Source organism: Numenius arquata, chromosome 5 (genome assembly GCF_964106895.1).
Source record: "Numenius arquata chromosome 5, bNumArq3.hap1.1, whole genome shotgun sequence".
NCBI classification, from domain to species: Eukaryota; Metazoa; Chordata; class Aves; order Charadriiformes; family Scolopacidae; genus Numenius; species Numenius arquata.
Window position 1 is genome coordinate 9,246,784 of NC_133580.1, and position 15,713 is coordinate 9,262,496.

A 15,713-nucleotide genomic window follows, 5' to 3' on the forward strand; every position below is an offset into this window, starting at 1 on the left:
GTACTGCCCTTCTCTGCTATCTACCTGTTGCATAGCTAAGCTGAGGCCTTCAGCAAATCCAGGTTTTCTTTTGTATTAAAGTGAATAATTAAAAAAGAAACAGGTGTAATAAATTAATGCTAGTTTTAGCACAGCGGTTCAGAAGAAGCTGACCCACACTTTAAAAGTTCTCTTCAAGACTAATATGAAGGTAGATTTTAAAGTATAATTTCAAACTGGTCCTACTCTGCATTGCTGGCTACATGGCATGCTAAAGTGGGACTTAATTTTTTTTTTTAAGTGTCTATTTTGAAGTGAAGTCTGGCAATTTCACACTGTTCTCCCCTTTCAGGGGAGCTTTGATTAAAAATAGCACTTTTCAGGTCAAAAATATGTGTCTATCAAGAAGCGACTGTTATCATTGCATTTCCCCCCAACAAAGGGCATTTGTGAGAAACTCTAATTCACTATGTTTCTATTCGAATGTGCTTTGAGATTCATAGCTGAAAGAGGTGGCAGAATTTGCAGCTACTATTGGAGTCAATAAATCTACATTGCGACAGCAATTTCATTTTAGGCACAAATATTCCTGTTGTCAAATCAATACTTGGAGTTTGTAAGTCATTTTCCAACTGCATAGCGCCTTCCGAGTTTGCCCTCATAGTCACTGATCTTCACAGTACTAATATAAAATATACAGGAGAGGAAAAGCGGAGAAAGGGGAGGAAAGAATCGGTGGTCAACAGGCTACAGCTCGCTCTCCACTTTGCACAGCCCTTAGTCTACTGTGCACAGGCATTCACACAAGTGTCATCCCCTCTCCAGCACTGCTTCTTCCAGGTTTTGCTCTGAAGAGCAAGGCCAGCATTTGGAATAAACTTAGTTTCTCTCTTCTTCTTCAGCCACCCTGTGAAGGAGATGATTCATTATACCCATTTGTGCTTTGCTGGAGCGTGGAGGCCTTCTTGAGGTCTCTTTTGTGCACTCCACTGCAAAAACCACTTTTGCCTCCAAAGAAATTACAAGCTAAAATTATACGGAGATGCAACAGGTAAATTTAATGGATCAAGAACAGACAGATGAACTAAGAGACTAGGAAATGCTTGTTGAGTACTACTTAGATATTCAAGAAGTAGGGACCTAGACTTTACTTGGACTCCTTATTCATGGTGGCATTAGGATTGCTTTCAGTGAATCAGGGTCAGTCAGGCTCCAAAGACTTTAGCACTTAAAGACCATTAAGGACCTGGGCTTTGACAAAGGGATCTTCAAAATTGCCCCATCGCTATCAAGGACAACACTTCCTCACAGTTTTCTTGGTCTAGTCTTTCAGTTGCATCTGCCTTGTACTCTGCTGCCAAAAGTGGAAAAGGATCTGCTCTCTGAAGTGCCTCTTATTTTGTTTTTGCCACGTTACCTTTTTCTCCTTTTTTCTTCCTGGTCCTGTCCAGGTGGTCTTTCAGCATGATGCGCACTTGCCGTTCATTCTGCATGTCTCGGATGAAAGAATGCTTAAGCAAGGTTTCAGTGGACGGACGATGCAAATAATTTTTTACAAGGCAGCTTTCAACAAAGTTGAGGAATTTTTTTGACCTGAAAAATATAGAAAAGTGGAAGAAAACAATAATCCTTTTTAACTTGTGCACCAAACACTACCCCTGAGTGATGGAAAGCACTAACTTTGCAATGTTGCCTTTTGCACTGGAATTGTGTGAGACAATATGAGTTTTGCCACCAGTGTACATCCTGAGACCAGCACAGCGCTGAGGGACAGTGATGGGGAACTCCATCCCGACCACTCTCCCAGTGGGGTTACCCTGAATTTACATCTGGATCAACAAAACCACAATCTGGCCAACGCAACTGTTTCAAAAATGCCCCTACCGTTTTGATATGGTAAAGGTTTTTTTTTTATACACTTCATTTAACAAACTAAGTCTCTGTAGGCTACAGTGACTGCCATTTGCCCCACACTGTCCATACTTTCTTCTGAAGCAAGCACTGAGCCCAACCAGCCCATCTAAGCCTTGCCTGTACTGTAATTTCAGCCACTCATGCCAAACTTTAGCAACTGCAATGACTGCCACAGCTTAGGCACAATCCTAAAGAAAGGTAAAATACATCTGCACCTGAGGCTTAACCGAGCACCAGAAATAGCCTAGGAAAGACCTCATAGATCACTGTAGGATTTAACAAGATCACTGTCTCCAGAGAAGAGAACTCAAAATCCTCATAAGCCCAATGCAGCAAAACCACAGTTTTTACACATCTCTTTACCATTTTCTGGATTTCAACTTCGGGGGTGGGTTCCGTGGGATGAGGAAGAGCGCTCTCATGGGGTGCATGTCACACAGGGCTGCAAAGGAAACCACAAGCTATTGAAGGGTGGATGTTCCCCCCCATGTCCCTCCCTCCCCTGACCACGCTGACCCAGCCAGGCCAGGAGCCTGGTTCTCCCAACAGAGAGGCACAGTCCTCCACAAACACTCCCACTTTCACCAGCACAGCATCTGCCACAGATCCACACCATTAGTCAATGAAATTCACAGTACAGCCAAGAAATAAAGTCTCCAACTACACAGGAATCTTCCACAACAATATGCTGTTATTGCCAGTTAAAAGAGATTTGAAAGAAAGGCTGCATAGCAGAAACAAGCATGACTTTCTTTGCATATTTTTATATATAAGGCTTCAGAAGGACATAAAAAAGCTCACCTTTTTAATACACCAAAGGGTGTTTTCACATAAATAGAAGTTAAATTTGGGATTGAAATAATTACCTAGTTTATTATGTCTGGCTTATGGTTCAGATAAACGACAAGCTAAATTTTAACCAAACTCTTAGCCACATCATTCATGGCATAAGAGAAAATGCAGGATGAAAAAAACCTGATGCAAAGCAGAGAGCTCATAAACTGCGTCACTGGCACAGGCCATAAATGACTGAGCACACATTTCATCTATCCTGTGGTTCAGGAGAGTGAGCACCATTATTACACAATCTGTGACAGATCCTACCCATGCATTCAGATCCTACCCATGCTGTTTTCTCTCCAGCCCAATGTACTTCTCTTTAGTGTTACTGTTGTGGAAAGTTGAAGCTACAAAGAACTCTGCAGAAAGTAAATACTGTCACATCTCATCTAACCCAGGCATTTTGTATGGAATTATGAATGTGCCCCATCTGTCACGGAGAAACACCGAGGGTCAGAGGTCTTCCTTCACAAAACAGCTACTGAATGACAACTGATAGGAACTATATGGAGGCTGATTTCTTATGATACATAGGTACTCAGCAGTGATTCTCTTAACAGGAATGGATTTACTGCATTACAGGGCTAGTAAAAGTGTGAAGATTAGGTCTGGTAAAGCCTTCACTGCTTCCTCCTAATTTCTCTGTGTGCATCCACTGCCATTATTTCTCATATCCGAGTTGTTTTTGACTTTTTTCTTTGTATTTTCAATAGCACATGATACAGTGGGGATGGGGGGCAGAAGAAGTCTGGTTTCTAGCTATGGGTCCCAAACGCTGCTGTACTACAGTATACAAAACATCATGCAACAGAATATAATCCATAGCATTTCCCTGCCAAAACCAGTGAAAACATCAAATACAAGTGGCACGAGGAATTAGCATGCAAAGCTACAAAGCCTCTCTCAAAGAAAACTCCCCACGGACTCATGTCTCAGGACTAAGCTTCAGCCACGCTGAAGCACAGTGTCTGAAACTGCTCCTCAACTCCAGCTGGCTCCCGAGCGCTGCTAGAAACCAAGTCTGACGGGAGAACAGCCAAGTGTGTTTTTTAAAAACACAGCCTACGTGCTCTCAAGCTCAGGCCAGAGTATAATTTATCTCATCTCCTGTGCTCTCAGCAGTGACCGGATAACCCATCACATCACATCTGCTTCGTGGGCGCTGGGGCAAAGCAACCGGTCCTCCTCGGGAATAAAAATGCACGAGGTCTTTGCATCCATGCTGCAGCTGCCGATCGCTGCCCCAGGGCTGCGAGGGGCTAATCCGGAGCGAGGGGGACGGCGGCCAGGTGAGGGCAGGCTGTAAAGTAACGGCATTCTGCTGTTGGGTTGAGAATGTGGTCATGGACCAAAGCCATTACGTGAGCAAATACGGTATTCATCCCAAAACCTGTGAGAATCAAGTCAGTCCAAGAGTGAAAATATAACCTTTGGGCTTAGCTTTTCCCACTGCTATACTGGGGTTTTTTGGTGACCTAAACCCAAAGCCACTCTTGCGAATTTTTTCTGCTAACATGTCAATCACTTCTGCTTTGCTGTACCCACAGGCAGTGATCAACAAAGCAATGCTAACAAGAGCTCCAAGAAAAAAAGTATTTTTTTGTTTCCCTAGGAAATGAAGGCAAGGAATCAAAATATAGACTTAAAGGATCCGAAAGGAAGAGGAAAGCAAGAGAGCCCAAATGAGAAAAAGTTATAGATTATTGTTAAAGATACAGCCAGAATCAGAATTTTGTACATCTGTGCATTAGCCAAGCATGATTTATTTTACCATAGAACATGTTCACAAAGCATAGACACCCCCACCTTTATACCAGATCACTTACGAGGAGCTCCTTCGGCCATTTCAATAGCAGTGATTCCCAGAGACCATAGGTCACTCTGCAGGAAAAGAAACATTGCACATTGCAACTTGCAGCGCTCAAGCTTTTTATTTGTGTGTTTGTTTTTCTTCTGGGGTTTTGGGCTTTTTTGGTTTTTACAGTTTCCCTAGGTTTCTCCTGGATCGGGTCGTTCTACTTGGAGTGACATACATTCTGCTCCCTCCCATTCCCTACTGAGCTTTCAGGAAATGTGCTAATAGCCAGAAGCTTCCCATTTCCCATGCAACTCTGAAGAGCTGATTCATCATTTAAGCAGCCAGCTCCAAAATGCAGACCTTCTGCACTCAAAAAACAAGAGCCAGAATATAGCAGGCACCGTTTAAATATATGTCTTAAATCTTTTAAACTGTTTTCATGAGGCAATGAGACACAGCAGCGTCTCACCCCTCTGCTCCTGGCCAAAAAAATTCTTGGTTTTAATGCTTATTTCAGAGCAGTCATTGCTGAGCTTCTACACCGATGGAACAGAAATTAGTCAGGCCTCGGGGTCTGCCTTTTTCTGTCTATAAAGTCTCTAGCCACGTTTTTGGGCACATGAAAGGAGGGCACAATCACACCGCCTGATTTACGACGCAGCGTATGTTCAGCTCGGTTAACTTCTAGTGGAGTTTCCTTTATAAGTTTATCTGGATGCCAAAGGCCAGGTTTTGATCATGGAAGGTAAATCAGAAACACTACCAATGGCTGTAAGAACTTCACAGGTTTCCACTTGATTAATCATGTGCACTATCTTACTAATTTTTGTGTCTAAATGTAGGCAAATGAGAAGCATGTGACCAAACCAACTTGCAGGGCTTCGCTAAAACTAACTTTTTAAAAGGGAGCTACAGAGGACAAACTTTCAAAGATTAAAAGCAATATACTATTACATCAATAGCAGCTCATACCCAGCCTGGCACTCTAATTAATTTTGACTGTATAAACAGAGCTGCCTTCTCAGTCCAGCTGCTCTGAACCACTTTACGCAAGCTAAAAACTAGTTTGCATCATAGTTTATGGAGGGATTTGACAGCAAAACTGGTGGGAATTTAAAAGATTCACAATCCTGACTTGTTATTAAGTAAATGACTGAAAATTAGAAAAGTCTTCTAGGGGTAGAACTGCAGGTCTTGGGGACAATGGGAGAAACAACGAGGCTACAAAGAAATTGGTTTGGAGTTTCAAAGTGTGAGAGGCAGGATGACAGCTGTGTTTGTAAAGGGCCCCTCACGACAAGACAGACACTGAGGTGCTGGAGCGTGTCCAGAGAAGGGCAACAAAGCTGGTGAGGGGTCTGGAGAACAAGTCTTACAAGGAGCAGCTCACGGTGCTGGGGGTGTTCAGCCTGGAGAAAAGGAGGCTGAGTGGAGACCTTATCACTCTCCACAACTACCTGAAAGGAGGTTGTGGTGATGTGGGGGTCGGTCTCTTCTCCCAAGTAACAACTGATAGGACAAGAGGCCTCAAGTTGCTCCAGGGGAGATTTAGATTAGATATTAGGAAAAATTTTTACACTGAAAGGGTTATGAAGCATTGGAACAGGCTGCCCAGGGAAATGGCAGAACTGTCATCCCTGGAGGTATTTAAGAGACAGGTACACATAGTGCTTAATGATATGGTTTAGTGATGGGTTTTGTGAGTGTTAGGTTGATGGTTGGACTCAGTGATCTGAAAGGTCCCTTCCAATCTAGACAATACTATGACTCTTTATATATACTCATATATTTTTACTCATTTGTTGTAATCTCTTTTCTTTTTTCTTTTTTTAAAATCAGAGCTGGAACAGCAAGAAGTTACAGAGTGGCTTCCTGCTACTTTGCTCACCATATCAGCTATAAACCTCTGCAGAAAAGACCGGCCCCATGCCACCTTCTGAGTCACAGCACTGTCTGCATAAGTGCTTCCAAAACCCTCCGCTGAGCACTTTTAAACTACCATCAGCAGAATCTATTTGGAAAGCAGACATAAATGCACACAGATGAACTGTGATTATTACTGAAGGCAAAGAAACCTCAAGAATTAGGGGTGTGTGTATGTTCCTAATGCTTGTATCTTCTGAAAAGTACACATTTGGAAAAGGAAATTGACTGGGGTGAGGGAATGAAGACAAGAGATTAATTTCTTGAGGTTTCAGTAGATTTACATGGCATGAAAAATAAAATAAAATCCAAGAACATTCTTTGGTCATGACTGACACTCACACAACATGACCTCACTTTGCCAGTGCAGCATAGAATGTGCCAACACAGGAGAACTGCAGCATCTGAATCACTAGAAAATGGAAGTAATAACAGGTTCTTCTAATAAGTATTTCTGAAGACACAATTAGAATGAGAGGTTCAAAGTGGCAACCAAGAGAACCTGAATGAAGCAAGTGACCAGAGGGTTACTCAGAAGGTGGCTGCTCAGAAAGCCATCCCTGGAAAACATCCTGCAGGACAAATGTAGACAGACAAATAACAACACTACTAGAAACAGGCCCGAAGAAAAAGAATAAGCTTTATGTGTCTCTTTGGAAGAGCATCAGCATATTATGAGAATTAGAAAGAGAACCTGAAAAAGTGCTTGACAGCTGTTCTTGGCTTCCCAGTACAAGGAAGTTATGGACATATCGGAGTGGGTGCAGGGAAGGGCCACAAAGATGTTTAAGAGATTGGAGCTTGGAGGCTCTGGGCTGAGCGAAATAGAACTGTTCAGCCTGGAGAAGGGAAGGCTCAGGGGGATCCCATACACACACAAAATTCCTGATGGGAGGGGAGTAAAGAAGACCAAGCCAGACTTCTGAGCAGTGCCCAGTTACAGGACAGGAGGCAATGTGTGCTGTTAAGGTCACAAACCAAAATACAAGAAATGCCATGTCTTCTCACCTCAGCCACTCTGTGACTGACCAGAAATCATTCTGGGATGGGAAACCTCTAGCAGTCACATGCTCATAAGTGAGGGAAGTGTTACTAATTATTGCAAATTAACTTAGGATTTGCAGCTGAGTATAGAGTAAAACAGCTCTAACACAGAGGAGAGCAGTAACTTCTCATATTAGTACTACACTACTTCAAGTATTCCTTCTAAGTTTTCCTCTTCCTTTCTTTTCTATCCTGATCTGCAACATCCATAAATCAGTACCTTTTTTTTTTTTGGCACAGAAGTTCATGAAAGTGTATTTCATCTATTAACAATTCACAAAAAAATACTCATAAGGAAACTCCACTCTTAAAAATAAGAGCCACCAACCACGTATTACAAATACTTCTATTTGTACAGTTATAATACTATTGCAGTTTAAAAGGAGGTAAGTTTGAACTTTTCAAATGCAGTACTAGAGCAGGATTTCAGCAATAACCTGCATGTTTTGCTACCTCTTGCAGAGTTGTAACACTTACTCTGTAGTCATATGTAGAGTCTGGGTTCTCCTCACAAGCAATGACTTCAGGCGCCATCCAATACGGTGTGCCAATAAATGTGTTTCTTCTCCCAATAGTCCTATCCAGTTGAGCACTTACACCGAAATCCACTGAAAAGCCAGGCAGAGGTAAAAAAATTAATAAAGAGTTGTATCCACGTGGCAGAGTATTTGTTTGGTTACTTTCATACTGTTTGGAATACCAAGCCTTTGGGCTACCAAGCCTATCAAATCTGAGCTCCTCCAGTACATCTTGTCCAATAGTTGAAATTTAATGGCCTTTTTTTTTTTTCCCTTTTTGACAGAATGGTCAAATCAACAGCATGCTAAATCTGTCAGGCAGATTATAGCAGACATTAATTGATCTAGGAAAACATTACAGAATAATTTATGCATATGCTAAACACTGCATTGAGTAGGACTCAAGATCTTTAACTAGTGTCTGAAAGGTAAACTCATACCTACAGACAAAGCAAATTTGGATGTGTCTAATATGGCCAATTGTGAAAGCTGGAAAGAACTATCATATCACTTCATTTCGAGATGTTTGGAATAACTCCTTCCCTACATTCAAACACTATGTTAGAACAAGCTGCATAGTATACTAGTTTATTCTAATCTTAGACTCTTTGTAATGAGAGAATCATGTGGTGTTCTTTGTGCTGAAAGGGGTGTTACATTCATAAGGATTGTATAGCAAAATGGTTTTGTTCAGATATGAAGGGCCCACACAACCAATAATTACGTGACTGTATTTTTCTTTGAACAAACCTCTAAGATACACTAATTGGATCCTCTGGGCATAGTACTTGAGTGCTACTCACAGGGAAGATAAAATAACAGGAAAAAGAAAGAACCAAAAGGTGCACTTATGTTATCTCATTGCAGATCATCTGCAAACCACAATCATTTGTACTACTATAATTTATCGTGCCTGTTTAGCAAACCTTTTCCAACAATAAATTGGACCTGACCTTGGGGATCATCACGCGCTCTGTGCTTCTGATGGGAAGTGTGCACACTTACACTGGAGTGGAGTGGAACTGTACTGAGGACCTCTTGGGCTTCTAGCTTCTTTATTTTGAGACATATGAGCTAAATCTCTCTGGAAACAGCTCCTTTTTAAAATTATTTTTAATTGTTGTACTTAGCAAATCTGTTACATCTTTATCCAGAGGTTTAACTTTCTTGTCAACCACGTGAAGAATGGTGGGACTTGTAATTACACAAGACCGCCAACATGCACAGACCCCCCATCTTGCCAGTTTTAAGAGGGAACAGTTGAAAACTAGTACATATCTTTTAGCGACTACAAGCAAAACCCTGCCTTCATTTAATACAACTGCAAAACTCCCTTTGATTTCAGTGAAGCCGGGATTTTACATAAGGTACAACCATAATGAGATTTAAAGTACTTATTTTCACCCGCTTCAGCCCACATCCACAGGCCACGTTTATTATTTTTATTATCCAGCTCTACAGTGAATTCTTTCAATTAAAGAGAGAGGGAGCGTAAAGATCATCCCAAATAAGAGAAGTGCTCTCCTGGAGACTGCTCCTTTAATCCATTGCCATGTATTCTCTGTGATGTCTTCCCAGAACATCAAAGACATCCCTTCCTCCAGAGAGATATGTATTGGACTTTAGTCTTAGGAAGTCAGAAGTTGTCAACACTGCCATGTCACAGCTAGAAAAGGAAATGAGTAAACTCTCTGTCATTTTTGAGCGATGACTACTAGTAAGAGATACTATTCAGTGTCAGTGAGAGCCCTTCCACGCGAGTAATTTCACCTATTGTCAGATCTATGAAAATCTCTAAGACCACTTCCCTTAGAGAAATGGATTAGCATAATTTATTCCCCCAACTTTTTTATTTTGGAACTCTTTGCGTGCTGGGATCTGCTGTGAAGGCCAGATGGTGCCATGACTTACAAGACAGGTTCTGTGTTTGACTGCCCACAAGTATCCACATTCCCCACAGGCTGTGACACCCCTGCAGAACATGTCACATTTTCATCTCTTTCTACATGACAGACACCTTATAAACACAAGCATTAATGCTACTTGACATCTTTGTTGCTCTTAGGTTACTGAAGGTTCTTTCTGAGACAAGATGGAAATCTTAAATTTTTACGAACAGGTTTCTCACACATATTTAAGGAAACTTACCTAGTTTTACTTCTGCATTTTCTGTAAGAAGAACATTCTGTCCTTTAATATCTCGATGGATGACATGGTGAGCATGAAGATGTGCCAAGCCCTAAAAGAAAACCAGACTTCCCTTATTCTTTCTTCCTATCATTATCATGAGCATGGGCATCGGTGCCTTTTCACACTTCTACTCTTCTCAGACTTTGTTCATAGGGAAAGTCCCCTAGATGTTATTAGCAACATGAAGATCCCAGTTTCGGGATGGAGAGAGGACAACAACCGCAAGTTTGATTGTCTTCTTTACCCACAGGCCTGACAATAGTGGAGCATTTCAGAAGTGTGAAAAGAACAAAGCAGCAGTATTTTAAACTTCTGTCTCAGAATCAAGGGATGCCTCCTTACACTGTGTGTAAAAGAGGGAAAGAGCAATGCAGAATGCTCTGCATGAGGACAGGAGACAGAGGCTCGTTGGCCACAGTAGCTTAAATTCTGCATTCAGCAAAACTGTGTTCAATGGTAAATGGACCACAGAAAGTTCAAAAAATCACGTCAGACCTCTTTTTGAATGCAGCAAATATTTTTTCATTCAGCTAATATTTGCAATATTCTGTCTTCTCCTTCATTCCAAAATTGTCCATGTATACCAGCACAGATATAAAGGAACACACCGAAATAAATCTCGTTTTACACCAGCATATTGTTATGCTTTTCAGTTGCATGAGCATAAACCAATTATTTTAACATCAATTGCTTTAAAAAGAGATATTATAGCCACCAAATGAAGAGCAACCTGACCAGACCATTAAGGTTTTTTTTTTTTTTTTTTTTTGCAGAAGAGCTCTCCCCACGCTCTCCAGCTACGGTTATTACAATCTCCAGTCTAATGCCAAATCCTCCTAAGATGGCCCATGATCTCTACTGAGCATGCTTCTCAATTCCTCTGTTCCAGAGGCAAAGATTTACCCTTCTTCAAGCATTACTTTGGCATGCCATTTGAATTCTAGCTCCCAGAATACACATTTATCTTACCATTATTTAAAAAAGGAAGCAGAACTCCATTACAAGGAAGATGGATCAGTAACTCTGTAATGGGTTTTGAATTTAGAATGACAGGTTCCAACGTTTGGGTTTTTTTCCAGGCGAGTTCACTGGATTACACTTGGGCATTGTTTTATCCTCTGTACTTCCCAGGAACAACAACAAAAAAAAATCCCTAAGCCTGCATAGAATGAAATATAGCCCCAAGAATTGGCTTGGGGATCATTGCCCCAGCAGGGCCACCTTTAAGATTCTGGAACGCTGTTTAGTCAACATTGCTTCTAATAGTGTGGAAAAGAGGCCCCTGAGTGTGTGCAGGTAAAGGAATTATGAACAGAAAGATCTTACGTAGCATGAACAGCTGAAGCAATGAGCAGTAAGATCTCCTGATGTGGAGGACAGACTTACTGAAAGCAGAACATTTATTTACCTTTCTAGATGCCTAGAATCTGGACTTTCAGGAGATGGCTATTTGCCACAGGAAACAGAAATTTTCTGGTTTTCATACATAAATGGGATTAACTATAATAATATGGGATGTCAAGCAGCCATCATGCTGGCTCTTTGGGCTCTTCTGAACTCAAGGACCACAGCCCATGAGCCCTATAGATCAAAACCTTTAAACAGTAATGCTCGTTAGTGACCTATGTTAGCAACCAAAGGCTTGGAAAGGCCTTTTTGTTGCAAATGACCAACAAAGCTCTGTTGGCACGACTCACCCTGAGAACCTCTCTGCAGATGTACGCAATCCAGTCTTCCTTGAAACAGTTCCCTTTTGTCTTCTTTACCAGGTCAGTGACAGAGCCCGCACCACAGTACTCCATCACCAACTGCAGGAAGACAAACGCAAGACACCTTTACCGCAGCTCTGACAGGCTGCCAGCAGAGATACCACGTGCAAACACCCACTCCACCACAATCAAGGTGTGGCAAACTACACACAGCCTTCCCGGATGCCAAGTGATATAAAATCTCATTTCCTGAATCACACACATTGCTGAATAAATAAAAAACCTCAGCAGTGTTCCTCTCCCATTGCAGGTTATGGGTACTTTTTTTGTTTGGTTTTGTTTTTTTTTTTTTTTTTTAAGAAACTACAGAATTAGGAAACCAAGACCTTAATAAGACTGAAAAACATGGGATTTTTTTCAAAATTTGACATCTCTCATTTTGCTGCAGAGCTTCAAAATCTTGCAGCTGAAAAATTTGGAGGATTCATGGGTTTTTTTCCTTTATTGCCAAGTCTTCTGTTCACTTTTTTATTTTCCAACTGAAAAAAGGAGACGAAAGCAACAAGAAAAAGGAAAGGAGGGGAAGAAAACAAGCTTTCAGTTTCATTTAAAAAACTAAATTACAGAAATCTTTAGAAAAAAGAAAAGCTTGAACAACAAATCAGAATGACAACACAAGTCACAAGTATCATAACATACTTTATGTCCATTCTCAAAGGAAATCATAGGGGATGGAAGACGTGTAGGAAGGAACAATTTTTCTCTTTTATATGTTATTCTTCAGAACAATGACTTCAGAGCTGCACTGAGACAGAGTCCAAGCCAAGCATACTGGAGCTCTAAAGAAAGAAGCTGTAAATCTCATGAACAGAAATGACACTAAATACTTACCCAGAGCTGATCATCTTGGCCTGCAGGACTTTTCTTTACAAATGCACCATAATATGTAGCAATATTCCGGTGATGGGAGTACTTTTTTAGCATATTTATCTCCAGCTTGATTTCCTCCTCTTCATTCTGTAGCAAAAGAGAGCAGAAGGCTCCTCAGGTGACCAGAGATCACTGAGCTCCAGGGCTGCCCAGAGCTGCAGGGCAACCTCTGTCTTTGGAGGCTTTCGACACCCAGCTGGAACCAGCCCTGAGCAGTCATGGTTGGACCAGAGACCTCCTGAGGCTCCTTCCAACCTGAGTTATCCTGTGATTATGAGATTGCAACTGAAGGACAGGCTCTTAACAACTGAATCACCCTGGATCCATCGGCCTAAAACACTGAATTGCTAAAGTTTGAGCTAAAGAATCAAAAATGTCCCGATTTGGGAACAACAATCTCATATTGTCTCCTCAGGGGCCTTAGACAGGACTACTGCTCCTCCGTTTGCGGTTTCTGTATGCAGTAATTTAGTCATGGAGAAATTAACCAGATTCAAACACAAATAAAAATATTCCTAACACTCCATTACTTAAATACATGGAAAAGCACTTAGCGCAGACATCAGCCAATTTGTCTTCCCAGTCCTGTGGAGGGTCTTGCTGGGAGGAAATCAAAGCCAAGAAGGAGGCAACTCGCCACAAATCAACCTCCAGAGTCAGCTCAGAGTTAGGATCTGCTCCTTCCTTCCAGCTGTAAGGCTACCCTACCTGGACCATGGAGTTTCCCCCCCCGATCCTAACATCATACCGTCAGTAAAGTCTCCGGTATGCTGGGGGCTAGACATCTAGACCCCTAGACATCTCCTTCCAGGCACCAGCTAGCTCTGTTTTCCCACTGTCTTTATTTCAGTCTCTTCAGGGCAGACATTCTCTTCTGCCCCGTACAGCACCGTACACAATAAGACAACTAATGGAAATACAAGTTTTAATAATTACATTAGAAGGAAATGCCCTTTTTCAGAGAGAACTGCCTGATCTGAAGAGGTCCTCTCAGAGCTCGCCTGTTTGCTGTGTTGCCACCGAGAGAAATGGTGCACAATACCCAGTGAAACACATGTGGATTTTGCTGTCTCATTTGCTTTAATAGGAAACAAGTGGTGCTGCAAGGTATCCCTTGTATCAGTTAAAAGGAGTATGACAAAGCTGAAAATTAATTTACCTTGCTGCAAAACATCCCAGTCAGCACTAACTAGCTGAAGGCGGGGGGGGGAGAAAGAGGCAGCAACAGCAGCTCAGCCCCACAGGACATTTTTTTTTGCATTTTTCCGCTATTTTCCAGGAGCTTTGCCATCAAAGCATTCCTTTAACCATCACAACAGTCTGCTTACAAAACCAGCTGCGTTGTCCCTTCTACCTGTAGCAAAACATTAAAGCCTGACAGACTGAAGCCAAATTCCCTGAAGCATACACATATGATGCGTCTTATTAAACCCAACCACACAAAAATTATTCCCAACAGAACGGAAGGGACCAGTAAGTTTTCCCCAGTAACATCAATCCACAGGAGACACATTACCAGACCAAAGCCTAATTGTCTTAAGCTTTAGGAAATGGGAAATGTAAAATAACTCTACTTCAAGCAAAATGAGCTATTTTGGGTTTCAGAACAGCCCCTTTGTTGAACAACGGCTCTCAAGCTGCACACATAACACCAGATATTTCATTTATCTTCTGTTTGCAATTAAGGAGAAAGGAGGATCCTTAATCCTCAGCTGGATACAGCCCTGGATGTTGTATGACTTAATAAGCAAGGGTAAGGAGGAGCCCAGTGCAGCATCTGGAGACACCAAGAGAAATCAGAGCAGGCTCCCAGACAGCATGCAAAAATCCTCCGTGAGCAAGGTCCTATTTCTCTCTGCACGTGGCCAGGGCACAATCAAAGGGAGCTGGGAGCTTATGCTGATGCTTTCAAGGCTCTACTCCCTTTGGGACTGCAAAGAGTGCACGTGAAAGGGTGGAAACAGTCAGGTGAGGAGAAGGCAGCAGAGACGGAGATGGGAACAGCCGTCCTGGACCTGACCACAAGGGTCCTGTCACTGATACGAGTTTCTGGTAAGATCTTTAGGGAAGAAGGGCAGAAAGTGGGATAAACCGTACTCCTTTTCTCCCTCTGCTGTCCCTCCTGCATCCTGCCCACTCCTTCTGCTAGGGCAACCAAATGTGGAAGGGCAACATTAACCTTTGGTGAAGGCCTTCATCAAATTACTTAAGGTCTCTTCAGATCTCAAGGTTTTAGGGTTTATCTATCTGCATGAACTTTGCACTGGTGGGTCCCGACTGAAAAGCTTCTCTGCTATGCCCTCAGCACCAGCCAGCTTTCACAAAGTTCCCCTTGGGGAGCTGGCAGATCTCAACCACTTCCTCAGAGCTTTTGCCTCTTTTTCAGCTCTTCTTCCTTCGCCCAATTAATTTACTGGATGTTGGAACCGTGCTGGCACAGCTCTTACCCGAGTACTTTCTATTCCTCTGCAACCTTGCCTCCATGTTTTTTAAAACAAGGATAACCATGTGCCTGTCTGTGCACACAGCTGGAATACCAGGCAGGTTCTTCCACACCCACTGGCAAGAGCAAAGAGTGGCTGCACATGTGTAACGCTCCTTTCCCATTGCCAGCAAGATGATCCAATTCCTGCTTTATCTCGTGTCCTTATCCATTTACCCAGAAGGCTGGAACCTGCTCCCTCCCTGCACCTGCCTCTTCTTCCCTTGTCCCCAGAGGCAGGTATCTGCCAGCAGATCCAGAGAGGTGATTCTGCCACTTTACTCTACTCTGGTGAGACCTCACCTGGAGTACTGTGTGCAGGTCTGGAGCCCTCAATATAGAAAGGACATGGACCTGATGGAGCGGGTCCAGAGGAGGGCCACCAA

General features: G+C 42.3%; 1 protein-coding gene across 2 annotated transcripts in view; it reads right to left on the reverse strand.

The window, feature by feature from the left end:
• Positions 1-15,713, reverse strand: part of NRK (Nik related kinase) — a 104,590-nt gene that overhangs the window by 48,016 nt on the left and 40,861 nt on the right. For both annotated transcript variants that reach the window (XM_074148311.1, XM_074148312.1), the window contains exons 4-10: positions 12,807-12,932; positions 11,904-12,014; positions 10,165-10,255; positions 7,976-8,106; positions 4,560-4,614; positions 2,257-2,335; positions 1,397-1,572 (exon numbers count right to left, since the gene is read on the reverse strand). In XM_074148311.1, coding sequence (XP_074004412.1) covers positions 1,397-1,572; positions 2,257-2,335; positions 4,560-4,614; positions 7,976-8,106; positions 10,165-10,255; positions 11,904-12,014; positions 12,807-12,932 — 769 coding nt within the window. The remainder of the gene's footprint in view (positions 1-1,396; positions 1,573-2,256; positions 2,336-4,559; positions 4,615-7,975; positions 8,107-10,164; positions 10,256-11,903; positions 12,015-12,806; positions 12,933-15,713) is intronic.